Genomic DNA, 25,766 nt, shown 5'->3' on the forward strand with positions numbered 1-25,766 from the left:
GGTGATTGGGAGAAACAGTCTCCCTGTTCTTAACCCGAGTTGTGTTCTGTTGCTGGACTTTTGTGCTCGTCATGGAATGTCTATAATGATATGTATCTCTTCTTCTAAGGTCAATAAAAGGTCAAGAGACAGGCTAATGCTAATGGTGTGAGTGCTTTCCTCCATTCAGATTGTAACATTTTGAAAACCTGAGAGGATCATATTCCTCCTGAGTGGGCGTGGCTTCAACTCATTCAACAGACACGCCCACACCATCCTGGAGAAGATTTTACTACCTCATTTTTCATGATTTCAAGCTTCATTTTATAAACTTGGAGATGCTTCATTTGACTGAAAATTGACCTGGTGGTTCATAACACAGTGATCTATCATACTACAAACCTAAATACAGATTTATTTTTACTTTACAGGGTCTTTAAGTATCTAATTCCAAAATGCACCCTGGGAAAACTGTAGATGAGGGAATGATTGTCACATAATTTGAGTGCAATTACAAACAAAAACTCACAGAACCTTTCACACAGTCAAAACTTGAGGATTTACATCCTATCAGTAAAACACAACTGGAATTGTTGTTTAGTGTTAGCAGAGACCTTTTACATTAACCAAGTCCACCTGCCACAACCAGAAATGTGAACTTTATCCCAAAATTGATCTTCCATTACAACTCAATCATCATTATAACTCAATTTCCACCATTGGGACTAGTCTAAGTGAGACAGTAACTTCACTCATGGTGCAAAAATGCCTAATGTCACAAGTCAATTCTGCAGATTAAGGCACGGTTGTGAAAAATGTAAGTACAAAGACAAAAAACTTAGAGTAATTGACAACAGTGTACTTAAAACAACAAAATGAATTCAATCAGCTCAGAGAAACAGAGCTGGAGTAAATATTTAGATATTTAAATGAACAGTTTGGTCTGACAGTGAATCAGCTAAACTGACCGGAAGTAAGTTATTCCCGCTGTTGATTTACTGAGCTGTGACATTCTACCTCAGACAGAGAGAGGGCTTATTCTGTTTGTTTTATTTCTACCCAGCAGGAGCGAGAAGGGGGAGGCGTTTCTAGATGACGTGGATCCGTGGAGGGGAGTTCCCCACATGACTGACTTGATACTCCTGTTGGTCCTCGCGGAGGTAAAGCAGAGATCAGAGGAGGACATGAGGAGGGAAGGATCGGAATCTGACCACAGCATCATCAGACCGGAGGCTCCACCAGCTCTAGGATCGTTATTTGGATGAGCTCGTGCCCTTTTTTCCTATCAGTAATCCTTAATTTCCCTGCGTCCTGTCGGCACGAGCGCTCATTTTGACTTGATATTATTCCGACAACCTCCACCTGCTCACCCAGCCCTCTCCGGTCCTCTTCAGCGGCTCTGTGGAGAAATCCTCTGCGGGTGTTTGGATGTGTCGGCCGGCTGCAGTGCTCGCGGTGCTCGCCGCCTGCAGCGTCGCGTGCTCGGCTGCGAAGATCCAGCAGCTCAATTATCGACCCATCATCGGTAAGAACCGAGGGGATGGAGGGCTGTTTGTCTCCAGCTGGAGGCTATTCGTCCGATTATGACATGAGTTATGTAATTCTCAGTGAGAATGTTCGAGAAAAGGTGTGCGTGTGACTACATGTCCATGCTGGGGCTTAGGCGGCGCGTGGGCTTTAAAAACTCAAATATTTTTTATTCAAATCTCACTTTATTTACATAGATTCACTAACGTCTCCATGAATTCCGTGGAAGCCTGACCTTAACTGCACTAAATCAATATTTACCTCCATGTTTGCGTAAAGTAAGGCTCCTAAAGATCTTCGTTCAGGTTTAATGCAGCTTTGTTTTAATTCAAAGTTAACTCTAATATTATAGTTTTAGTGACATTTTTTAACCTTAGAAAAATAAGTGCAGAAAAAGGTGAATAAATATGTATTTACTATGGTTGCCACTAAAATTGCAGGCAATCTCCTGCACATAAAACCTTAGCAGCACCTGAACAGACACAGAAAGTGACACTTTTAAGGTAAACATGGCTTAGCTGTGAGTTAACAGCATCACTAACTTCTGGTTAATTTCTAATTAAACTGTCATAGTTATAAAGTTATAAATTACTTCTAATAAACCAGGAAATGAATGATGAATACTGCTAGTTAATTTGGAAGTTAGCCTTCTTACCAGGTAACAGGTGAGTCAGTAACCACCAGTTAACTAGTGAAAATCTGCCTAGTTATAAGGTCAATCACCAGGTTGCATGGTGAAAAATTATTGATAGTGAAACAGCAAGCTATCTACCCAGTCAGTGAGTCTCAACCTCAGGCTCCCGACCCCTGCAGGGGTTCTGTGATGAATTCTAAGGGTCAATAGAAAGATGTAGAGCAGGGGTGTCAAACTCAATCACCGTATGACCCACAGGTAAAAAAATGTGTCTGATTTATTAAAAGCCAAAGTGTACAGAAGCAGACTAGGGCCATTTTCGAAGGAGAAAATAATTTTGGACAAGTCGAGATTAAAGTCAAAATGAGGAGAAAAAAGTCTAAACTTGTTGTTATTAGCGGAGACGCTGTGTGTTTATGTGGCAAAGAGAGATTCTCTTTGTTGTTAAATCCAATTATAAGGTATAATTTCACGTATTCATTGATATGAGGCATAAGGTATACTGTAGAGACGGTCACGGTTCTCTGTTATTGTCTTAAATACTCATACATCAACAGGAGCACAGCAGCGTTCGTGTCTCTCTTCCTCTTCTTCTCTGATCACCTGTGGAGATGCACAGGTGACAGACCTTCTGATCATGGGCTGCTGCTAATGACAAAATGTTAAAAAAGGCAAAAAGGAACACTTTGTTACGTGTTGTATTGGAAATTCTAGTTAACATATTGTGTATGATACAGGAAATGATACCTGCAAAACGCCATGTACACGATGTACATTACATATTTATATGGAATTTAGAAAAAAAAAAAAAACATGTTTATTGCTGCTTTTATGCAGCGCCTCCAATGCTTCCCTTCAGATATGTCTGTAGATTTGTTTATATTGATGTTGTCTGTCCCACCACAACAAACACTGATCAATAAAGAAGTGATGAATCTCCCTTCACTCTCCCATTACCGAGGTTGAGCCTGTCACCTGTGCGTCTCTACAGATGATCAGACGGAGAGGAAGATGAGAGCTGTTCTCTCCTGTTGATGTATGAGAATTTAAGACAATGACAGAGAATCGTGACTGTCTCTACGGTATACCTTATGCCTCATATCACCGAATACATGAAATTATACCGTATTATTGGATTTAACAACAAAGAGAATCTCTCATTGCCACATAAACACAAAGCGTCTAAGATCTGCTGTTAGTAAAAACAAGTTTCGACTTTTTTTCTCCTCGTTTCGACTTTGATCTCAAAATTATGTTTCAACTTTATTCTTGAAATTTTGACTTTATTCTCGTCATTTCGACTTTAATCTCGACTTGCCCAAAATTACATTCTCCATCAAAAATGGCCCTGATCCGCTTCTGTAGAAGTGATACCAAATGAAGAGCTGTTTCAGAGTCAGAGGAGCTTGCTGTTCTTCCTGAACTGAGAATGATTCGACATTTCATCCTAAACAGCTGTTGAATTTGACTTAAGGCCGAGTCTCACCTTATTAAAAAACAGCCTGGTTTTAGATTCATATTGTCTTTGAGTTAATTCATTATGTAGCTACTTGTTACTTTAAGTACAGTTTATATGACTTACTTTTTACTTTTACTTGAGTAGATTTATAGACTACTACTTTTACTTCTACTGAAGTGTATTTCATCCAAAGTAACTTTACTTTTAGTTGAGTGTGAAAGCAACAACTTTTTCCACCTCTGGTCAGGAGTTACTTGGCACTCCTAATCAGCAGTGTAGTCACTTTAGTAGTCAGTTGAAGACATCTAAGTCCTCTGCAGGGCATCAGACAGTGACTGTTATCTTCCCGTGTCTCTGTCTGTGTAGCAGCTGCAGTACAGCCTAGTTTAGAGTAGATCTGTCAACTAGGGCTGAACAATTTGCAAAAATAATCTAATTGTGATTATTTTCTCCAGTATTGCAATTGTGATTTGATATGTGATTATTTGTAGGCACTTTATCTTGTGCATTTTTCAACAAATTCAAGCAATAAATCATTCTATATTGCAACCTACACTTCGTCAAGCAGCATTTGTTGACTTTCCAGGGAGTGCATCGCTATAAACCCCCGTATGCATTTTAAAGAAATTATAATCTATTGTTCAGTCACTTGGGCTGGAAGTTTGATTTGTTTACATTAAGCTTTATTTGTACTTTTGGACTTTGGATGGGCAACTTGCTTTATTTATTTTTATAGATATACCAGTCACTTTAAAGAAGGCCATCCTTTAGTTATTTGTAACCTGCAAGGCAGGTGAACTGCTACTATTTAAATTGCTACTATTTACGTAAAATGGGGATCCAAAATAGTATGCTAAATAATCGCGATCAATTGACTAATCGGAAAATTTATTAGTAGATTACTCGACATAAAAATAATCATTAGTTGCCGCCCTAAATTATTCAAAGGAATTAATCCATACTAGCAGATTCTGAATATGAGGGAGCAACAAGCTTTTTGCTGTAAAGGAGGAGGCTGGGGTGGAGGAGGCGAAGCTTTGCCAGCAGCAGCATTGATGAAAGCAGGGATTAGTGAGCAGTATGTCATCTTTAAATGGACAGCTATTTAAAAAAAAAAAAAAAAAAAAAAGATAGTTGAATGTTTGCAAAATGTGTAAAATCTCTGCTGATCCAAAAATTGTATGTATTAAATTGATGTTTTGGCATATTTCAAGTTAAAGCAATATTGGAATGTCTGCAATTTGTAAATTGCAGCATGCAATATTGAGATTTAATCTCATTTGCAATTAATTGTCCAGCCCTAGTGTCTACACAGAAACAAGAAGTCAAAGATCAAACCTCTTCTCCATTACATCAGAAACCACAGCTTCAGTCACTTTTACTTTTGACTGATCAATAATTCCTTCAGGCTTGTAACAGTGCCAAGACCAGGAAGTGATCTTGTGACCAGTGCGTTAAGGACTACAGCCTCCGGGTGACTGCTGTACCAGCTGAGTTAAACCAGTGCCTTTGTTTCACTTGATTTTCAACATTATGATCCTCCAGATTCTTACACTATTTCAGTGGTTCTCAACAGGTCTGGACGCAGGACCCACCAGTCTCTCTAATTACAAATCGTGACCCAACTTTTCAAAAATTTAGTTGACTTTTTAGTTGACTTTTCAAAGTTTAGTTGATTAGATGTGTTGCAGGTTGGAGCTTAATTGGAGGAAAATATATAGGAAAAAAGGTTGCACAAAACTGACACTTTTTGCAACCCCTCTACCTATGATTATGTGTACATTTTTCCAATTTTGCAGAGATCTTGACAAACTTCTTCATTATCACGGGAAAAGCAGCTTTCTTCATTGCTAGAAAATGAGTTGAAATATTGATGAAACATTACATTTACCCAATCTCACAGTAAAACAAGGAGGAATAAAAAATCACAAGCATTATGCCAATGTAGCTTGGGCTGTGGACAGCTTTTGTAGGCCATGAGTGTTTGCCTTCTTCTCCATTCAGACAGATTCATCTCATGGCTGCATGCACCGTGCTGTAACAGTTTAGGAAAAGACAAATACCATTATACCTGAACTATGAGTAAAACAAGTGCAGCCTTCTTCATACAGAGGATCTCTTTAAAAACACCATAGGTATATTCATGGTGCATCTGTGATGGCAGGGTTTTTACCGACCATTCAGGAACATAAGAAATGAAACAAAAAAACTGTAGACAATAAAGCAAAGATAAGAAGTTATAACAATACAAAAGAATATAATAAATAAAGAAACAGAGTCGGTTTGGTGTCAACTCTTTAACCTTTATTGGTCACTTAAAGGAAATAAGATATGCATTGTTTCCTTTCCTGTTTTTCTGCCTCATGTTCATCATGATGTAACCTTCCAGACTTTTCCAGAACATTCTCACATGATCAGATAGACAAGTGTGTCCTAGTAGAGGACATGTCAAGACTTGTAGGGGATCAGACCTCCTCAGAAGTGTACATTTTTACCCCCTCCTCTTTGTAACCCCCCTCTGTGATGTCTTTTGTGTCTTTTCTCCCCCCAGGTGTGTTGGCTCAGGAGAACCTTCCAGGAGACGAGTCAGCTACCGGCCCCTCCTACATCGCTGCCTCTTATGTGAAATACTTGGAGGGAGCGGGGGCCCGGGTCATACCCATCAGGTACACAAAGCTCCTTTCAAACTTAAGCAGTGTTTACATACCTCATTGACACTCTCTATGGGGCATTCAAGTACCAAGTTACTTCTCTGTAGACCTCGCATCCATTCTCTGCATTGTCTTCAGTGACGACCTGATATCAGAACTGACCATCCCTCATCTTAGGTCGTTTTCACACCTGATAGTCCGAGGGTCTCGGTTTGGAACTCAGTTTGCAACATTGAGTTTGTGTGACCTTTCCCACCACTCCAAATGAGCCGGACTATCTGGCAAAGCGGACCAGACTTTGTTTAAAGCAGACCAAATAGCTCTGGTGTGAATGTGCCCTTATTCAACTAAAAGAGGAAGCACAACAAACACAGCCATGGGAAAGGTATCAAACATGAAGCATAAAGATGGTTGGATGTCAGAGATGGACAAAGAGAGAAGCTGATGTGTGGCATCAACACAAGTAGGTGTGTGTATTGGCAAGAATGTGGCGATACGATACATATCATGATACAGGGGTGCCGATGTTGATATATTGGGATACTATGAGCAAGGCAATATATTGTGATATTTTTTTAATTTTTGTAATTTTAAGTTAATATGGAATAAAATTTTACAAAATTAAGCTATTAATAAAAATCAGTGAAAATTATATGTATAGTTTGTAAATATGAAATATATGGTGTATTATAAAATACATGGTCTTGCATCATCTAGAGTTTTATCTCTTTGTGCAAATTTTAAGATTTTTTCCAATGTGTTGTAATGAATTAAAATGCTTTCAGGATTTCTAAAAGAAAAGTGGAAAAATAAATCAATATAGAGTAAATATACTGAAAACTTTAACATTTCATGGTACATCAGCTTATATGTTTTAACATAATGATTAGGTGCTTATGGAGGAAGACTGACCCTCATGTCCAGCTTTAAAGACCCTGTAAAGTAAAAATAAATCTGAATTTAGGTTTGTTGTATGATAGATCACTGTGTTATGAACCCCCAGGTCAAATTTCAGTCACATAAAGCATCTCCAAGTTTATAAAATGAAGCTTGAAATCATGAAAAATGAGGCAGTAAAATCTTCTCCAGGATGGTGTGGGTGTGTCTGTTGAATGAGCTGAAACCACGCCCACTCAGGACACGGGTAGTCTGCAGCATTAACCACCTCATTCATGGTGTTATACTTGGAAAAATATTTTCCACTTAAAACATGAACCAATAAACAAAACATGCATAACTATAACTCTGCACTGAAACATGAACATTATAGAACGGTACAAGAGTACAAGACTGAATTCCTTTGCACAAAATGAACCAGAAGTCCCTGCTCCAGGTGACTGCCTTATTCCACAATATTGTGTTGTTAGAGGGGCGGGGTCATTCCCGACTGTGGGCTCATGACATCGTGAGTCCACATATTGGCCCCGCCCACATGAAATCAAGCCAGGAAAGAGATGAAATGGCCTAAATCCAGAATTCAGTCTCATGTAGATCTCAGAGTTTTCACATGTTTATACCAACTATATTCCAACATTTCTAGAGTGTTAAGACAAAAACTTTGGATTTCACTTTACAGGGTCTTTAAGGACTGATGGACTGTGTTGTGAGGAGGGCATGACGTGGTGGGCCAGTGCTTTTTTAAAACGTAGTACGGAAGCCGTCATTCTTAATGACACTACAGTGACACAGGTCCTTACAAAAAACAAAGTATGGACTGGGTAATTATGGTGACGAGTAAAAACCAGCGCTAGCTTCAGCAGGCTTCTTTCACGTTAGCTGTTAGCCGCTAAGCTATCGCTATGATGCTCAGGTTCATTGTGTTGTCCAAGTATTTCCCTCTGGCATGGCATATCTTACAAATGACTTGACTCCTGTATAAGTCTGTACCATCTTTAATGTTTGGTGGCCAAAATAAGTCCACATATCCGCTACAAATACAGCAGGAGCTGCGCCGCTGGGTAGGCATGTGCAACCGGCTCATTCAGACTGAAAGTCTTGTGTGGTCTCGTTGTCTAAGCAGAGGAGAAGAGGGGAGAGTCACCTGCTTGCTGCCAGCAGTTGGTGCGGTGCCTGCTGCCAACTAGTGGTCAGGGGGTGAAATTACACCCCAACTACCACACCAACAGAGTAAATTATTAAATAAAAAATATCGATACTGCATTTTAAAATATAAATACAGTCAGTGTATTGATATTTTCTAACACCCCCTGATAGAAGTGTTCGAATCACTCAGTGAGGTTGTCCACACAAAGCATCAATGACTAGTCCTTGTATCCAAATACCAAAAATGGATCTGAATCCCTGTTAGGGCACTGTGTAAATGGAGTATTTGTAAGTCTTGAGGAGAGCACATTCACCTGTCTAAACCCTACCAACTTCAGAGTTGTGCTTCTTTATCCCACTTCATTTGTAAAGCAGAAAAAAATTGTGATGTACACTATTTGGGAGAGTAGTAGTTCTGTTCTGACTCACTGCGGTGCACATGTGTGCAAGACAGAAGAACCAGTTTTTCTAACTTAGTTCTGACACTACAGAATGTTCAGTTTTCTCTGGCATTAGTTTGAATTTGACATAATCTTTCAGTAAACATTTGAGGTCTAACAATGAAACCTTTAAGAGGATGAACTCTGAGAACTGCCAGGATGTTGACAACATAAAGGCTGAAGCTGCAGTGACCCTGTTTACACCTCGTGTTAAAGTCCCAGTGGTAATCCTTTATGTATCGTGTGGATTTATCCTGGAAACCATTTGATTGGTCTTAGTTTAGACTGCACATGGAAGAAGTCTGTCATAACTTTTCAAGTTATTTCAGTTGTATACATGCCTGGGAATACTGATACACCCTGTCTACTGAAGTGACCTATGGTTGTCCACAAGCAAACAAAAGCATGGATTTAGTATTATTGTTGTAATTAAAGCACTTTTGACCAGTTTGTCAGAGTGAACAACAGTATATTGCCAAAAATATTCACTCACCCTTCCAAATAATTGTAATCAGGTGTTCCAATCACTTCCATGGCCACAGGTGTATAAAATCATCACCTAGGCATGCAGACTGTTTCTACAAACATTTGTGAAAGAATGGCTCGCTCTCAGGAGCTCAGTGAATTCCAGCGTGGTACTGTGATAGGATGCCACCTGTGCAACAAGTCCAGTGGTGAAATTTCCTCATTCCTAAATATTCCACAGTCAACTGTCAGTGGTATTATAACAAAGTGGAAGCCATTGGGAATGACAGCAACTCCGAAGTGGTAGGCCACATAAAATGATGGAGCGGGGTCAGCGGATGCTAAGGCGCATAGTGCGCAGAGGTTGCCAACTTACTGCAGTCAATGGCTACGGACCTCCAAACTTTATGTAGCCTTCAGATTAGCTCAAGAACAGTGGGTAGAGAGCTTCATGGAATGGGTTTCCATGGCCGAGCAGCTGCATCCAAGCCATACATCACCAAATGCAATGCAAAGCGTCAGATGCAGTGGTGTAAAGCACGCCGCCACTGGACTCTAGAGCAGTGGAGACACGTTCTCTGGAGTGACGAATCGCACTTCTCCATCTGGCAATCTGATGGATGAGTCTGGGTTTGGCAGTTGCCAGGAGAACGGTACTTGTCTGACTGCATTGTGCCAAGTGTAAAGTTTGGTGGAGGGGGGATTATGGTGTGGGCTTGTTTTTTAGGAGCTGGGCTTGGCCCCTTAGTTCCAGTGAAAGGAACTCTGAATGCTTCAGCATACCAAGAGATTTTGGACAATTTCATGCTCCCAACTTTGTGGGAACAGTTTGGGGATGGCCCCTTCCTGTTTCAACATGACTGTGCACCAGTGCACAAAGCAAGGTCCATAAAGACATGGATGAGAGAGTTTGGTGTGGATGAACTTGACTGGCCTGCACAGAGTCCTGACCTCAACCCGATAGAACACTTTTGGGATGAATTAGAGCAGAGACTGAGAGCCAGGCCTTCTGGCCCAACATCAGTGTGTGTGACCTCACGAATGCGCTTATAGAAGAATGGTCAAAATTTCCCATGAAGACACTCCTAAACCTTGTGGATAGGCTTCCCAGAAGAGTTGACGCTGTTCTAGCTGCAAAGGGTGGACCAATGTCATATTGAACCCTATAGATTAAGAATGGGATGTCACTTAAGTTCATATGCGAGTCAAGGCAGGTGAGCAAATACTTTTGGCAATATAGTGTATGACTATGTGTGTGTTTCCACAGAGATTGTCCATTTAGCTTTGCTCATTGCAATGGGAAATTTGTCCCTTAGAGAGCTGGAATTACAGCCATGTCTTTTTGCTCCAAAACAGCTCTTCATTTATTGTTGTTTTGGGTTTTTTATGTCTATAACACAATGATTCCTTTTTGTCATGCTGCTGCAGAAGACATGTTGATCCAGTGTTAAAAACTAACATGGAAAATTATAAAAAAAGGACCATCCCTGTTTCACAACCCCCCATGTTTTTCCTCTCTCATTTTCTGTTTATAACTCAAGGTATTGACCAGGGGGTTGCTCACTGGTTCAGAAACTCTAAATGTGAAGACCAACTTTAGCGTGATCTGTTTAGTTAAAATTCAAGATTTGCATCTGCTTCCTGAATGCATCGTAATTATGTTTTTGGTTGCCATGCAGAGGTGATTTCTTTGACTTCTTTTTGCCTCGTTGTGTCTTTTTGTTCACCAGGATCAATCGAACAGAAGAAGAATACACAAAGGTCTTCTTCTCCATTAACGGGTGAGTTAATCATGTCAGATTGCTGGGTATTGATGCCGAAGTGAGACGAGACGGTTATAGAAATGCCCTGAGAGGTAAATGGCAACAGCTTTTATCCATGATTCAGGGTATATGACTCTAGAAAGATTATGCTGGTAATGCTGTTTCTGCAGTTTTTTGACTTCCTGGTCTCTGTTAGTCACTTTGATTTCTGCATGTAAGCATTCTCCATGTTTTCTCCTGGGAAATTATAAAAAGGTAACACTTTTACCTGTCTGATGGTGTAAAATGGACATGTCTCCTTAGGTTGTTGCTGCCGGGTGGAGATGTAGACATCCAGACGTCACAGTTCAGCCGGGCCGCCAAGATCTTTTATAACCTCGCTCTGAGGGTAAGACTTTTAATCTTTGTTCACCTGATACACTTCACCTGAAGCCATGTCTGCACGCTCTTCAAGATTAATAGTGGTATTTTAACATTTGGTCTATATGGAGAGAACGCACAGAAATACAGACAGAATGAAGACAGAGAACAGACAGAAAGCTCCTTCTGTGTCATTATGTGATTCCAACTTTCAGCATAAACGAGCCTCATGTTGTGTATGGGCTGTTTGGTTTTTTATGGGTGCCTGAAAACAGCACCATCTTTTGTCATGTAAACTGCAGGAGTCCCTCTGAAAAGTCAGCCTTTTTGCACATGCTCAACAACAATGGCTGCATCCTGGGTTGGTTGGATGGATGGATGGATGGATGGATGGATGTTACCATGAATAAGTAAACAGAGTGCAAAGTAGTCATACAAAAAATAATGTTCTTAGAAAAAAATACAGTGCAATACAAATGTCACACGCAACAATTTGACTTGCTTTTTCAAAAAGGAGTGAGAGGAAGTTCGCACTTATTTAAAGGGGACATATTTTACCGTTGTGAGACAAGTTTATATTGGTCCCAGAGGTCCCCAAACCATGCCTGTGAAGTTTGTTGCTGAAAAACACTACAGTATTGGATTTCTGCATGTCTAAATGAGGCTTTTGTTTCAGCCCTCCAAACAGAGAGCCACGTCTAGCAACCAACAGTTTCAGTCATGGTGCAAAGTGTGATTTTTTAAAGATTATGTTGCAAAAGCATATTTCTGTTACTCCGCTGTAAACATAACTGAAACATTAGTTCTGTAATTAGGGGTGGTTAGGGAATTGGGTCAGTGTACTCTCTGGCGGAGCTATTTCCTGGTTGAAACCAGATTGAAAAAAGGGAGAAACTTTTGTTATTCTTTTAATCTGTTCATGGCCGAAAATGAAAAAATGGAAAAACAAGCTGTTTTTTCATTTTGGTCACAAAACCCAATAATGGATAGCAACATTAAAAAAAAAAAAAGTGGTCCAGTTTTTATTTTCAATTCCTTTATTTTGTTTTCTTCATTTAATGGAATTCTTGAGGAAAAGAAGTCATGTGACCATTGGGAAAGGTGAGCATTTCAAAATAAAAGCCTTCATGTCAAATCAAGAGCCATCCGTTGTGTTAAGCAGTATGATAACAGTTGCATCTATCTATCTGTCTATCTATCTATCTATATGTATATTTATATATCTATGTCAGCAAATGCATGCTGTAAAAGGCCTGTTATGTATGGACCTGAATTGAGAATAAAAGATAATGAAAGGTAATTTAAATTACAATCCATTAATTTGGCAGAATGTTTACAATTTAAATTATTTATTATACATTGTATAAAGAACATTTTGGCCTTTTATAATACTGTAAAACACAATGGATGGCTCTTTCTTTGACATGGAGGCTGTTATTTTGAAATTCTCACCTTTCCCAATGCCCACATGACTTCCTTTTCCTCAAGACTTCCATTAAATGAAGAAAACAAAATAATGGAATTTAAAAAAACAAAGAAAGGACCCCATTTTTAAAATGTTATTCATTTTTCTACTTTTGTGACGAAAAAAAAAAACTGCTTTTTTTCTCCTTTCTTTCTTTTTCGGTCCAGACCATAACAACAGAATAACATCGTGTTTTCTTTTTTCCAATTTTTGGTCAAAAACGGAAAAACGGCTCGATTTTTCTTTTTTTTTTCTTTTTTGGTTGAAATCCAGTAAAAAAAAAAAAAAAAAAACTAATAACAAGAGTTTCTCACATTTTTTCTGTCTGTTTTCAACCAGGAAATGAAACTTGCAGAAAGAACACTGACTGAATTGCTGTATTATTATTATTGTAGTATGCCAATTTGAAATAATGCATTCATTTTCACAGAGCTGGAGTGGGATTCTCTTTAGGAGAATCCTGCTGGAAAATTATAAAAGAGCCAGAATTCCTGACTTCAACAACCCCAGACTGGGATCGATATCTGGAAACCAGCAGTTTCAGTCATGGTGCAAAATGTGATTTTCAAGAATGCAAAAGCATACTTCTTTCACTCTGCTGTTTCACTTCTTGCTTGTAAAAATCCTAGTGCAGCTAGATGTGGATTATTTATTTTAGTTAAGTAAATTGAGCTCACTGTACAGTTCCTCTTTTGATGATGTAGTTTTTAATGTCTGCAAGATAAGAAAAAAGAAACCGGAATACTTCAATTGCAGATGGATACCACACACACTTTCTGTTTTAGCAATTCTTTATTAGCATTCATAGATTGACATTCACAGAGTTAGAGTGGGATTCTCTTTAAGAGAATCCTGCTGGAAAATGTTAAAAGAGTCTACAATCCTAAACTGTTAAGCTCTCAGACAGGGATCCATATCTGGAAACCAGCAGTTTCAGTCATGGTGCAAAATATGACTTTCAAGAATGCAAAAGCTTATTTCTTTCACTCTGTGAATGGCAGTCTGTTTGCGAGTTTGTGTAACCATCCATCCATTCTAGCTTGATGCATTTAGTTTGATTAGAAAGGTCAGACCACAGATTTCTGACTGGGGATGTTAAGCAGAGCATTTTTAGTCATATGTGTCATCTGTAAAGTAAAAATAAATCTGAATTTTAGGTTTGTTGTATGATAGATCACTGTGTTATGAACCCCCAGGTCAAATTTCAGTCTCATGTAGATCTCAGAGTTTTTCTATGTTTACAGCAACCATATTCCAACATTTCAAGAGTGTTAAGACAAAACCTTTGGATTTCACTTTACAGGGTCTTTAAGTAAATTGAGCTCATTGACAGTTCCTAATTTTGATGGTGTTGTAGCTTTTCCATGTCAGGATCTAGAAAAAAAACAAAAACAAAAACAAAAACAGGAATACTTCGATTGCAAATGGATACCACATACACCTTCTGGTTTTAGCTATTCTTTATTAGTGTTTACAGAGTTACATTCACAGAGTTAGATTGGGATTCTCTTTAAAAGAATCCTGCTGGAAAATGTTAAAAGAGTCTACAATCCTGAACTGTTAAACCATCAGACAGGGACCCATATCTGAAAACCAGCAGTTTCAGTCATGGTGCAGAATGTGGTTTTCAAGAATGCAAAAACATATTTCTTCCACTCTGCTGTTTCAGTACTTACTTTTAAATGTAATTGTGAAACAGGTCAGGAAATTACCTTTGAGAAGTGTGACCACCAAAGCTGTGATCAATTAAATCAACATTGGATTAGTTGGAAAAATCAGGAAGAGTAAATACATAGTTATCCTCTGCTTTGGGTACTTTTCACAAGATGAACTGCTCTCTATAACTCTCTGATCAATATAGCTACAAGTATTGACATTTTGAAAAGAGAAGTTAGCTGATACTTCATTTACTTACCTCTGCTTTTCTTCTTCTTCTTCTTCTGGTGTTCAGTGGTGGTTGGCAAAGAACTTGACGGTGCATTACTGCTACTTACATATACTTTTATTCTGTGAATATTTTCCAAACAAAAAGAAATACAACTGCCTTTTTCCCTAACTAGAAAAACATATTTATATCTACTCTATTCACTCTAAATCACCATCAAATGATGAGGGAAAGAACCCAGGTTTGTGGAGTTTTCTTTCGTTGTTTAGGATGCAGAGCTGCAGTAGAGAAACAAGTTAGGTCAAATGAGAACAGATGGTAGTCATGTTGAAAGATGTGTTGGACTCATAACTGTACTTGTATGTGTGCCGTTGATCACCTGGAAATAAACTCAAGATTTCTGTTGCAAATCATCTTTTAAAGTAGGCAGTGAATTCTCATTTTTCTGTATTATCTTCGGCTATTTTGTCCTCCTTCAGGCCAACGATGCTGGTGACTTCTTCCCGATCTGGGGTACCTGTCAGGGCTTCCAGCAGCTGACCGTCCTCACGTCCAACAAGAACCTACTGACACTCACTGATACCAAGTCTGTGGCGCTGCCGCTCACTTTCACTGCAGGTAATCTTCTCTGCTTAAGCTTTACTAGCTAAAAGGTTAAAGTCTTTTCCTGAATTACTCGTCAATTCCTGTTATTCTAACTGTGATACAGCTGCCCACCACTAGTAGTCACTGTGGTTGTAGTTTATGGCTCCTGCTGTGCTGCTACAATAAAAAGGATCCTGCATGATAAGAGACGTTCATCTTATTTGGTAGATTTGTTTTTATCAATGCAGGCCTGCTGACAGAATTGTCTTGGCTCCTGGAAAAAACCCAGAGTAAAGGCCCTACTCAGATGAAATCAAAGCATTCATGCTGGATCAGTAGCATCCTGGCTAACAGTTGCTTTATTTTGGAGCTGAAAAGTGGATCAAGATTTAATTGGGTTCTGATGTTGAAGTTACTTACTCATACCTCTTTAAGACCCATTTTCATCATTGTTTCTGTTCATTTTACCATTTTATTTTATAAATTAGAACAAAATGTCTCTTCTTTTAAATTATTCTTGCTGGTTCTAGCTTATTTTTGCTACTTCCTTACCTCTTTTCATAACTTAAGTTGCCAATTTGTGCAACTGTAGTGCAATGTTTAACCCATTTTTGCACGTTTTTGCCTCTGTAACTCATTGTTGCCACTTTTTAGCTGCTTTTTACCATTTTACTGCACCTTCTTGCCTTTCTTAGCCCATTTTTACCCCTTTGTGACTACTTTCCACCATTTTTTTTCTGCAAATTTTTGCTACTTTCTGTATTTGTCCTTCTGCTTTATTCTCTGGCCTCCCAATGTTTGTGCTCCTCAGCTTAGCCATGAATTCTGACACAACTTTCCAAAAGTTTTAGTTCAATGAACCCATACACACTTTTAACATTATCCAAAAAGACAACTTTTTAAAAGAAAAGGGTTGAAATCTTTCAGAGTGTAAATGTTATGATAATAATAATAATAATAATAATAATAATAATAATCTTTATCTATGGAGCAATTTTCAAAAGAGAGTTCCAAAGTGCTTCACTTCAGACAAAACACCAGTAAATTCAGGGAGCAAAGGTAAAAAAGATCAAAACCTGTGAAGCTCAAATAAAAACAGCTAAAACTCAAGTAAAATCAGGAAAGGCTCACTGATAACAGTAGGTCTTAAGAAGAGATTTAAAAGAAGTCACTGACTCAGCAAATCTGATTACCTAGGGCAGGCCAGAGCCTCAGGGCCCGGACTGAAGAAAGCCCTGTGCCCTTTAGATTTTAGCCGGGCCCCTGGGACAGCTAATTTAAGGTGCCCAGATCACCCAGGTCTGACGGATTGACCTGTATGTATAGCTGAGTGTCATCTGCATAGAAATGAAAGGAAATGCCATGTTTTACAATAATTTGACCCAGGGGCAGCATATAGAAAGAAAATAAAAATGGTCCCAGATCTGACCCCTGGGGCACACCATACTTGATAGCAGAAAATGAGTAGGTTTAAATGTTTGCAGAGACACAGAACTTCCTGTTTGATAATAAAAGAATAAAACCACTTTAAAATGGGGCAGATAAATTATCTTCCAGTATCTAATGTCAAATCAAATAATGCAGATTTGTGGCATTTATTGGAAAATTAAGGTAGCTTTGTTATAGAAATTTAACATTAAAACTGTGATGTGTGTACTGGTTCTACAGCCCTGCTATTTAAGAGCTACTTTGGTTTTAATTCACCACCAGATGTCACTGTTTGTCTTCAGAACAAAACACCACACTTTTCTGAAAAGCTGTTTGGCACGTCAATATTACAGAAGAAGATAAACGCTATTCTATTGACAATGACCGGATGTCGTGTCCTAGTATGAGGATGCTACTATAAATTTCAACTAAGAGACAAGATCCTGATCAGCCCCTTCATCATCCTGTGATCCCTCCATGACCCACACCTCCATCACTCATGGTGTCAAAGCAAACCATGGAGAGATCTCAGTCAAACAAGACTGCTCGGTTCAGTACCCAATAGGTCAGTCAATAAGGATAAAAGCCTCCATTACTCTTTTACTAATTTAGAAAATTTACAAGACTGCATTTAAATAAAACTACAGTGACTTTGTTTAAAATTTACTCAAAGAACATAGTTGCTAATTTAGATACCCACTGATCGTGTAGAGTGAAATAAGATCTACCTTTAATGTGAAATAACAACAGGAGAGTTTGGATCTCCTGCCAGGTTGTTTATTATGAGGTGTGACTAAACCTAAAGTAAAATGCAACAGCTGTTTAGGGATGAAAGGTGGAATCATTTTCTTCTGATGCTCATGTGAGAAAGAAAAACTCCACGCCATTCTCATGTTGTTGGCACACAGCTTGTACCTTCTCATTTTATCTTTTTTTTTTTCTCAGTACTTTATGCTTTTATAAATGTAGAGGAGTAATCTACTTCTACCAAAATATACTGAAGTTGAAGTAGAGTTACTGATTTAAAAACATACTCGAAAAAGATACACAAAAAGGTAATCAGTTAGCAGTCACATATTTTACCCTTTGAAGATAAGTTTATATTGGTCTCAGGGGTCCCCAAACATGCCCTTAAAACCCCTCTGTTTTAGCCCTGCTCAGAACGAGCTGTTCCTGTGTCTGTAGCTTTAAATGTTAATGAGCTGTCTGACTCCGCCCCCTGGCCAAGCCCCTCTTAGGAATGGATGTGGCTTTCTTGATCCTCCTCTCAGCTGCCAGCTGGAGAGGAGGGTGGAACTTTCTTCCAGGCAGGGAGAGCCAACCAAACCTGGGGGCGGGGCTAACTCCCCACATGACATCATGAGGGTAAAATCTGAGAGCGGCTTGTTTCAGCACCCATTTTCTGAAAGGTGGGGGGGGGGGGGCAGATTTTTCAGATTCTTGGGTGGGATTGTGGACAGGCCAGCGTCAAATATTTTTGTTAGAAAAGCCTGAAAAAGTGATTTTTGCATAAAATGTGACCTTTAAGTAAGTTGAGTAGATATGGTTAGTTATTTCCAGAAGTGGATAAAGTACATGACTATTGTACTTTAGTAGAAGTATGGTCACTACAGCTAAAATTTACTTAAGTAAAGGTAAAATTCTCATCCATAAATCTGCTCAAGTCAAAGTATTTGATTTAGTTTACTAGAGTAGATGTGGACAAGTTGTACAGTAAAATATGATCTTTCTTTATTGGCAGAAACAACAAGAGAATAGATCTCCGACCAGGCTGTTCGGTTGAAGTCACACCTTTATAATAAAGTCAAAAATACTGAGAAATTGAGAGGGTTAAATAAAGTCATATAGAGTTAAATTAAACATTTTAAATGTATTTAAATTGACACTACTCATAATAAAACCATACCTTTGAAATAGGTATAGGCAAATATGTCTCACACCAAAAACGACCACAATCCACCAGAAACACGAGCAAAAGAACCGCAGCAGCCGTCAGCTGTTTTGGCTATGTGCTACTGTGTACAGTAGTACATTTAAGATAATTTGAGTAAATGTTATGAGTTACCCGTCACCCCTTATTATTTGGCACCTCTTATCTGTCAGTGTTTCTGATTTATAACAGTCTTTCTTTTTTTATCTTTCTGTCCTCCAGCGGCCAACTCCAGCCGTCTCTTCCAGAGTTTTCCTAAAGATCTGATGCAGGCTCTGTCCGAGGAAAACATCACAGCCAACTTCCACAGCTGGAGTCTGTCCATACAGGTGATTTATGACCACTTTCTTTAAATTAGAGACCCCGTAAAGCAGGGTGTCAAAATCAATCACAGCAGGAGCCGGATTCTGGATTTAGGTACAACCTTGGAGCCCAACAGGTTCAACATTAAACCTTAAACTGTCAACCTCATTTTCACCAGTAATTAAATATGAAGAAAAGCACTGATGAGAGGTCATTTTGAAATTAAAAAAAGGGTTGGTTTAAAGCTCAAGAAAATCATTTTAAGAAGTGAGATACAATGTCAAAACACAAAATTATAATGGAAAAATTGTGGCAAATGTATGAGAAAGTATGTGAGTTTGGAAAATTAAAAAGTTCAAAACCATGAGTTTAAAAGTCAAAATCTGAGTTAAAAATGGAAATTGTGAGTCTAAAGGGTAAAAATATGGGATTACACAAATAAAGATAGGGGTTGAAATCATCCAAATATGAGGAAAAAATTCAAATAATGGGTTTAAAAGGTCAAAATAGGACTTAAAATATAAAAATGTGAATCTTGAAGGTCAAAGTATGATATTAAAAGTCAAAATCATGAATTGAAAAGGTCAAATTATGGAATAAAAAGTCAAAATCATACATTGGAATCATAATTTTGAGGAACAAGGACTGAAAACACAAATTTTCTTTTCCAACGTTCCTGATTTTTATCTGTTTGATTTTCACTCTTTACTTTTTCAGATTTTAATGACTTTAACGAGGATATTTTAAACTATCAAGGTTTAGTTTACATTTTTGTACTGGAGAAAATCTGCAGACCTCATACAGGAGGGCCAGTCATAATGGAAATATGCAATGATCTTGCACGACATATATATGTACCACAGGCCAGATTTGGCCCCCGGGCCTTGAGTTTGACACCCCTGTTGTAAAGTGAAACCCAAACTTTGTGTCTTAACACACTAGATATGTTGGAATATGGTTGCTGTAAACATGTGAAAACAGTGAGACCTACATGTTACTGAATTTTGGATTTAGATTAGAAAGTTTCCACTCTCCTGGCTGGGTTTAATGTGAGCGGGGCAAATATGTTTGCCGGTGATGTTACTGGCCCACAGTGGGGAATTACCCCGCACCTCTAACACTAAAAGCTCAATAAATATCCCAGAGAGGAAAGATAGCACAGTGTTGCGTTTTTCCCAGTATGAATCAGCCCCATGTAAATGCATGTTTATTGTCTTTTACAACATTTCCATGTCATATCTGCCTTCAAACCCACAGAACTACAGCAGAAACTACAAACTGAAAAAGTTCTACCGGGTTCTGTCCACGAACAATGACGGGAAGAAAGAGTTCATCTCTACCATGGAAGGTAACGGATATTACTGTACTCTTTATTCTAATCTAAACACTAGCAGAAACACAACAAGGCAATTCTAGAGGAAGAGTTTAACAAAGTACTGCATCCAGAAGACCCTTAACTAGCTGAGCTTCATCATTAAAATGCGTGTGATGTTGTTTGTCTGATTCAGATGACATTAGTAATAGTAGAAATGGTGAATAGGGCTACCTGATGATCTTGCTGATTAAAACCACATTTCCCCCCCAAAGTTGTTCATGTTGTTACATTCAAGATTTGTGTTCTGACTGTGTTTGTGGTCTTCTTCAGCCAAACATTACCCGTTTTACGCCGTGCAGTGGCATCCAGAGAAAACTCAGTTCGAGTGGATCGATAAGCCGGGGATGGTTCACACCACCAACGCTGTGAGAGCCAGCTTCTACACCGCCAGCTTCTTCGTCTCTGAAGGTACCAGAGGTTTCCCAGCAGTATTTAAGATTAATACATATCACTTACCCCGTTTAGACTGTGGTTTAACAGATTCTTATCTGTTTTTTGCCTTCTATGTTAAATACAATGGCTCATTGATGCATTGTTCTGTAGGCTGATGCCTGGTATGGATGCACAAAGCAACTGAAATCACTCCTCTCCTGGTTTGGTATATAAAGGGAGTAGGGGCATCTGCTTTTCAGGCGTGGTGGCCAAGTGGTAAGGCGTTGGTCTTGTAAACCAAAGATCATGGGTTCAACCCCCATCCATGCCTTGAATGAATGGAAAGGAATGAAACAGTCTATATGTAGGGATATCAGATGATTAATGCAGAGTTTTCTTCTGCAGTAGAGGAAGCATCTGAATGCATGTACAGACACTGTAAATGAACAGTGGTCATCTTATGTTAATTCACAAACCAACTGTTTCTAATAATGTGTTGACAAACAAGATTCTACAGAAAACCCTCTGTCACGAGTCTGTCAACAAACAATACTGATGTTTTGCTGGCCTTGTGTGATTTTACACACAGGATAGAATGCAAAAGAGGAAATTATGAGCAAATAACAGTGCAAAGATCCTTTACCCTTCTGCAGACTGTCCCAGTTAAACTGGTGTGGTTTGGGCTCTGGAATCTCTGCTTGGGCACATATAAGCGAAAAACTACTGTTTTGTTTTGTATGTTTATTATAAAATGATTAGAGAACTGCACTGGCTGGCATGGTGGCCAAGTGGTAAGGCGTTGGTCTTGTAAACCAAAGATCATGGGTTCAACCCCCATCCATGCCTTGTTATATATGGAATGAAACAATCTACATCTGGGGATGTCAGATCTTAACAACTAATTAATGCATTGTTCTGTACTGCAGAAGAGGAAGGCAAGTTCTGTAGACTGATGGTTAATATTGCATGGTATGGATGCACAAAGTAAAGAGCAGTCATTGTATGTGAATGCACAAACTAGTCCTCATTATGTGGCCCTAAAAAACTATAATGAAACAACAATCAGCTCTATTATCTCTACTTTGGCATTGATATGGGAAAAACTATGTTTATTATAAAGTTCATAAAGTTCATAAGGACTTGACAAGCATGGTGGCCAAGTGGTAAGGTGTTGGTCTTGTAAACCAAAGATCATGGGTTCGACCCCCGTCCATACCTGGTTATATACGGTATGAAACAATCTAAAGGCATTCAAGTTCTGTAGACTGATGCATGCTACAGGCATACTGTTCCTCATAACAGTGCAAAGATCCTTTTCCCTCCAGACTTCCTCAGTTACACCAGCACGGTTTGGCCTCTTTTTTTCCTCTATGCCTGGATTGGTAAGGGAAAAACTACTATTATGTTCTGTATGTTTATTATGAAGTTGTAACTTGTCAGGCGTGGTGGCCAAGTGGTAAGGCGTTGGTCTCGTAAACCAAAGATCATGGGTTCGACCCCCATCCATGCCTTGTTATATCTGGAATGGAACAGTCTACATGTAGGGATATCAAGCTATAAAAAGATCTTGAGAACACAACAGTGCATTGTTGTGTTCTGCAAAGTGGTACAGACACACAAAGCAGCGCTGTCGATGAATGCACAAATCATCTTTTCCTCATAATAGTGCAAAGACCCGATTTATGAAGCTTTCTGTTTCCACACTGTTCAAAATTTTGTAGGTAGAGATGATGAAAACATGTCCAGTTTGTGCTTTACAAAGTAAAAGCTCACTTCTGTATTTCTTTGGAGAACCCCTTTTGTTTTAACATAATGCTTTTTATTTTGAAAAGCTACCGGCACGCTTCCACCACACACTGAATCCAGTCACTTGTAGGGAGTTTTACTGAGGTAAAACTTAGGAGGAATGACAGAGGTTTGACAGCAAGGAGACAAAGCCAACATGCAGCAAACTCGTGTCTGGTATGATAGCAACGGCAGCAAGCAGCAAAACACATGCTACCAGCGCTACCAGCAAAACACGGTGGCCTCCTGGTGAGTTTATGAGCTCAAATTTACTCAAATGCAGATATCTAGAGAGTTTTTTAGTTTAATATACATATGAGAGATACAGATATCTATGCAGCAAGATGAACTGGTCTGATCATGCAGGGTTCCTTTTAAAGGAGCAATGCTGACCGAAATCACTGCATTCTAATACCGCTCCTGTTGTTGGCTGTGTTGACCCATTAACCCCTCTTTACCACTTTTTACACCACATTTCACCATGTTTGCCTATTTCTGCCTCAGCGAACCCTTTTTTGCCAGTTTTTTTATCAAGATTTCATCCCATTTCATCAAATTTCCACCTTTTTTGCTACTTTAACGCTATTTCAGCCACCTTTAATTCCCTGTTACCATTTAATATGCCTCTTTTGCCACTTTAACCCATTTTTGGTTATTTTTTTGCCACTTTTATCTAATTTTTGGCACTTCAGACCATTTCTGCTACTTTTAAACTCTAATTTCACCACTTTTCTGTATTAACTCATTTTAGCTATTTTTGATGTATTTTTAGTTTTAAACAAAAGGATTGACATTTTTAAGACGGTTACTTACTGCACAAATTAATTAAAAATACATTTGTTTTTTTGATAAGAGTGGTTACGGTTCAGGTTAAATATAAAACACCACAGCTTATCTTTACAATGGACATTATTTTGCTGGCCCCCAGTTTGACTGGGCCATTTTCCCCACCTAATGTACGGCCTTGTCTCCACATGACTATTCTTGAATGTGCATGACTATGTTCAGCCACCTTCAGGTACAGTGGGGGTCCCCAGTCTATGACACCTTTATTATGGGGGTCACGGGCTGAAGAGGTTGAGAACCACTGCCTTAAGGTACAGGAAGTTGTCATAACACCATTTTACAAACACTGATGAAGCATCACCAAGGCCTGACCAGGTAAGTAGTATAGAGGCTGGATCTTATTGACAGCTGAAGAAAAATCTCTTGCTCTTCAATCTCAGCTCTTGGTTTATTATCAAGTTTATACTCTGTCCAAATTAAAAAGCTGAATACCTTTGACTGCCAGAAGAGTCAGTGTGGTGGCCCTGTGGTAACCGTTGTAAATCTGTGATCATGGGGTCAATCCCTTTCCATGCCTTTTCATCAAGAGCAGCGTCTCAAAAGTGATATTTCCACCAACTGTCTCCACTCTCTAAAGTCAAATAAAATCAAAACCAGTGAATGAGCTTTTTTATGTAAACCTCAGTAAGTTTAACTGATTATTTCTGTTTCTTTCTCCTTCCCTCGCTCTCCTCCAGCGATGAAGAGCCAGCACCGTTTCCCGAACCTTGTGGAGGAGGAGCGAGCTCTCATCTACAACTTCTCTCCGGTCTTCAGAGGGATCCACGCTGTGTTTGTGCAGAACTATTACTTCGATTGACAAACTGCCAGGAGGATCTGAACAGAACTGGACCAGTTGATGGTTTTGTCTTTTGCAGAAGTCTCAAACATGAAGGTCAAAATCTGCAGTTTAGCTGATTGTTGTATGAAATATGGGCAGGAGAATAAAACAAATACTAAAATAGATCACAAACATACCATTAAATGATACAAATGCACAAAGATTTATATTGCATTTTTAGAGAGGTGAAGCCTGTGATTGAACTTAAACAACAGACATATATTCATCTTTGTTCAGCCATCATAGCAGCTAACTGAAGGTCACACTGCTGTTTCAGTATAAAATAATCATAACTCAGTCTTTCTTCAGATTCTCTGTCCTCTGTATCTGCAGCATCATTCAGCATGTGTGCCAGACAACGAGAAATATAAAGGCCAGCTTTTATTGTATTTTCACAGAATCTAAAGTCATAGTGCAGATATTAAACAATATCTTTGTTAAAAAAAAGAAGATGGCATCTGATTGTGTTTTTGTGTGGGTTTCTCCATTTTTTTAAACCTGAACAGAAAATGCAGTGGCGCTGCTTGGATGAATCTTCACAGTATTCCAGTTGAGTAGCCAGAAAAGAGAACGTGATCGTGCATCAGAAAAACTGGGTTTATCTTATTTATTTTATCTGCAAGATGAGTGGGTCAGATTCACCTACATCTCTACAAACAATCTATATACAGTCATGTTTAGGGACAAATAGAAAGGACAAAAAAATGGAGTGCAAATCTGCAACGTGCCAACAAAATACTTTCTTACACATGCATTTTTTACATGTACAGCATTTAATTACATAGGCACAAAATATAAATATTTTTGCACAGGTACTTTGCATGCAAAATGTTTTTACAGACAAAATCTTTTGAAAAAAAGCTAAAATGTGACAAATTCTTAAAACCAATTCCTCTTTCTTTTTTAATCAAACACTGCAGCAAAGTTTGTTTTAGAAGAAAGGGTTCATTATATCATTTATTTTCAGTTATGATAAAGTGAAGTGCACTATGAAACTTAATGTATCTAAAAGTTTGATTCCTGACTTTGTGAAGAGTTAGTTTTCACTTTTACAACTAATTTACTTTTAATAAGCATTCCAGAGAGGATTAAATACACTCAAACTAGAAGGAAATAAAAAGTACAAAAGTAAAGGAGGAGAGAAGCAATTACATTGATCATCATGTAAATAATACAGCACGCTGATTCCACCGTCAGAGGGCATGAAACAGTCCACATCACAGGTATCAAACTTAAGGCCTGGGGGCCAAATGCAGTGCAGTTGTACCCGGCCCACAAGATCATATCTTAATTAGAACTGGCCTGCTGCTATAAGGTCTGCACATTTCCTCCAGTATAGAAATGTAAATTTGACATTGATGATTAAAAAAAAACCTTATTAAGTTATAAAATCTGAAAAAGTAGAGAGTAGAAATAATGAGATAGAAAGTCAGGAATGAGGGAAAGAAATTCATTCGTGTTTTCATTTCATATTTTCATTTTCCATCCCAAGAATATAACTGAAACTTTTGACTTATTTCATATTTCGATCTTTTAAATTCATAAATTTTGAATTTTTTCCTCATATTGTGACCTTTTAGGTTCACAGTTTTGCATTTTAAATCATATCTTGACCTTTTAAACCTCCTCACTTTGACTTTTAATCCCATAT

General features: G+C 38.5%; 1 protein-coding gene and 5 non-coding genes across 6 annotated transcripts; 5 read left to right on the plus strand and 1 right to left on the minus strand.

Annotated features, from left to right (window-relative positions):
* The first annotated feature begins 1,129 nt into the window (after positions 1–1,129).
* On the plus strand, positions 1,130–24,451 carry zgc:171566. Its single transcript, XM_041783417.1, has 9 exons — positions 1,130–1,504; positions 6,151–6,265; positions 10,929–10,979; positions 11,265–11,349; positions 15,151–15,289; positions 18,837–18,943; positions 20,175–20,265; positions 20,563–20,700; positions 23,973–24,451. The coding sequence occupies exons 1-9, from the start codon at positions 1,408–1,410 to the stop codon at positions 24,092–24,094; spliced, it is 945 nt and encodes a 314-aa protein (XP_041639351.1). The 5' UTR covers positions 1,130–1,407; the 3' UTR covers positions 24,095–24,451.
* LOC121507592 lies at positions 13,224–13,279 on the minus strand. Its single transcript, XR_005991742.1, has one exon. It is a non-coding gene; the product is annotated as a U7 small nuclear RNA (small nuclear RNA).
* Positions 20,924–20,995, plus strand: trnat-ugu. Its single transcript has one exon. It is a non-coding gene; the product is annotated as a tRNA-Thr (tRNA).
* trnat-ugu lies at positions 21,439–21,510 on the plus strand. The gene has a single exon. It is a non-coding gene; the product is annotated as a tRNA-Thr (tRNA).
* trnat-ugu lies at positions 21,812–21,882 on the plus strand. The gene has a single exon. It is a non-coding gene; the product is annotated as a tRNA-Thr (tRNA).
* On the plus strand, positions 22,104–22,175 carry trnat-cgu. Its single transcript has one exon. It is a non-coding gene; the product is annotated as a tRNA-Thr (tRNA).
* Positions 24,452–25,766: the final 1,315 nt, after the last annotated feature.

Source organism: Cheilinus undulatus, linkage group 3 (genome assembly GCF_018320785.1).
Source record: "Cheilinus undulatus linkage group 3, ASM1832078v1, whole genome shotgun sequence".
Lineage (NCBI taxonomy): Eukaryota > Metazoa > Chordata > Actinopteri > Labriformes > Labridae > Cheilinus > Cheilinus undulatus.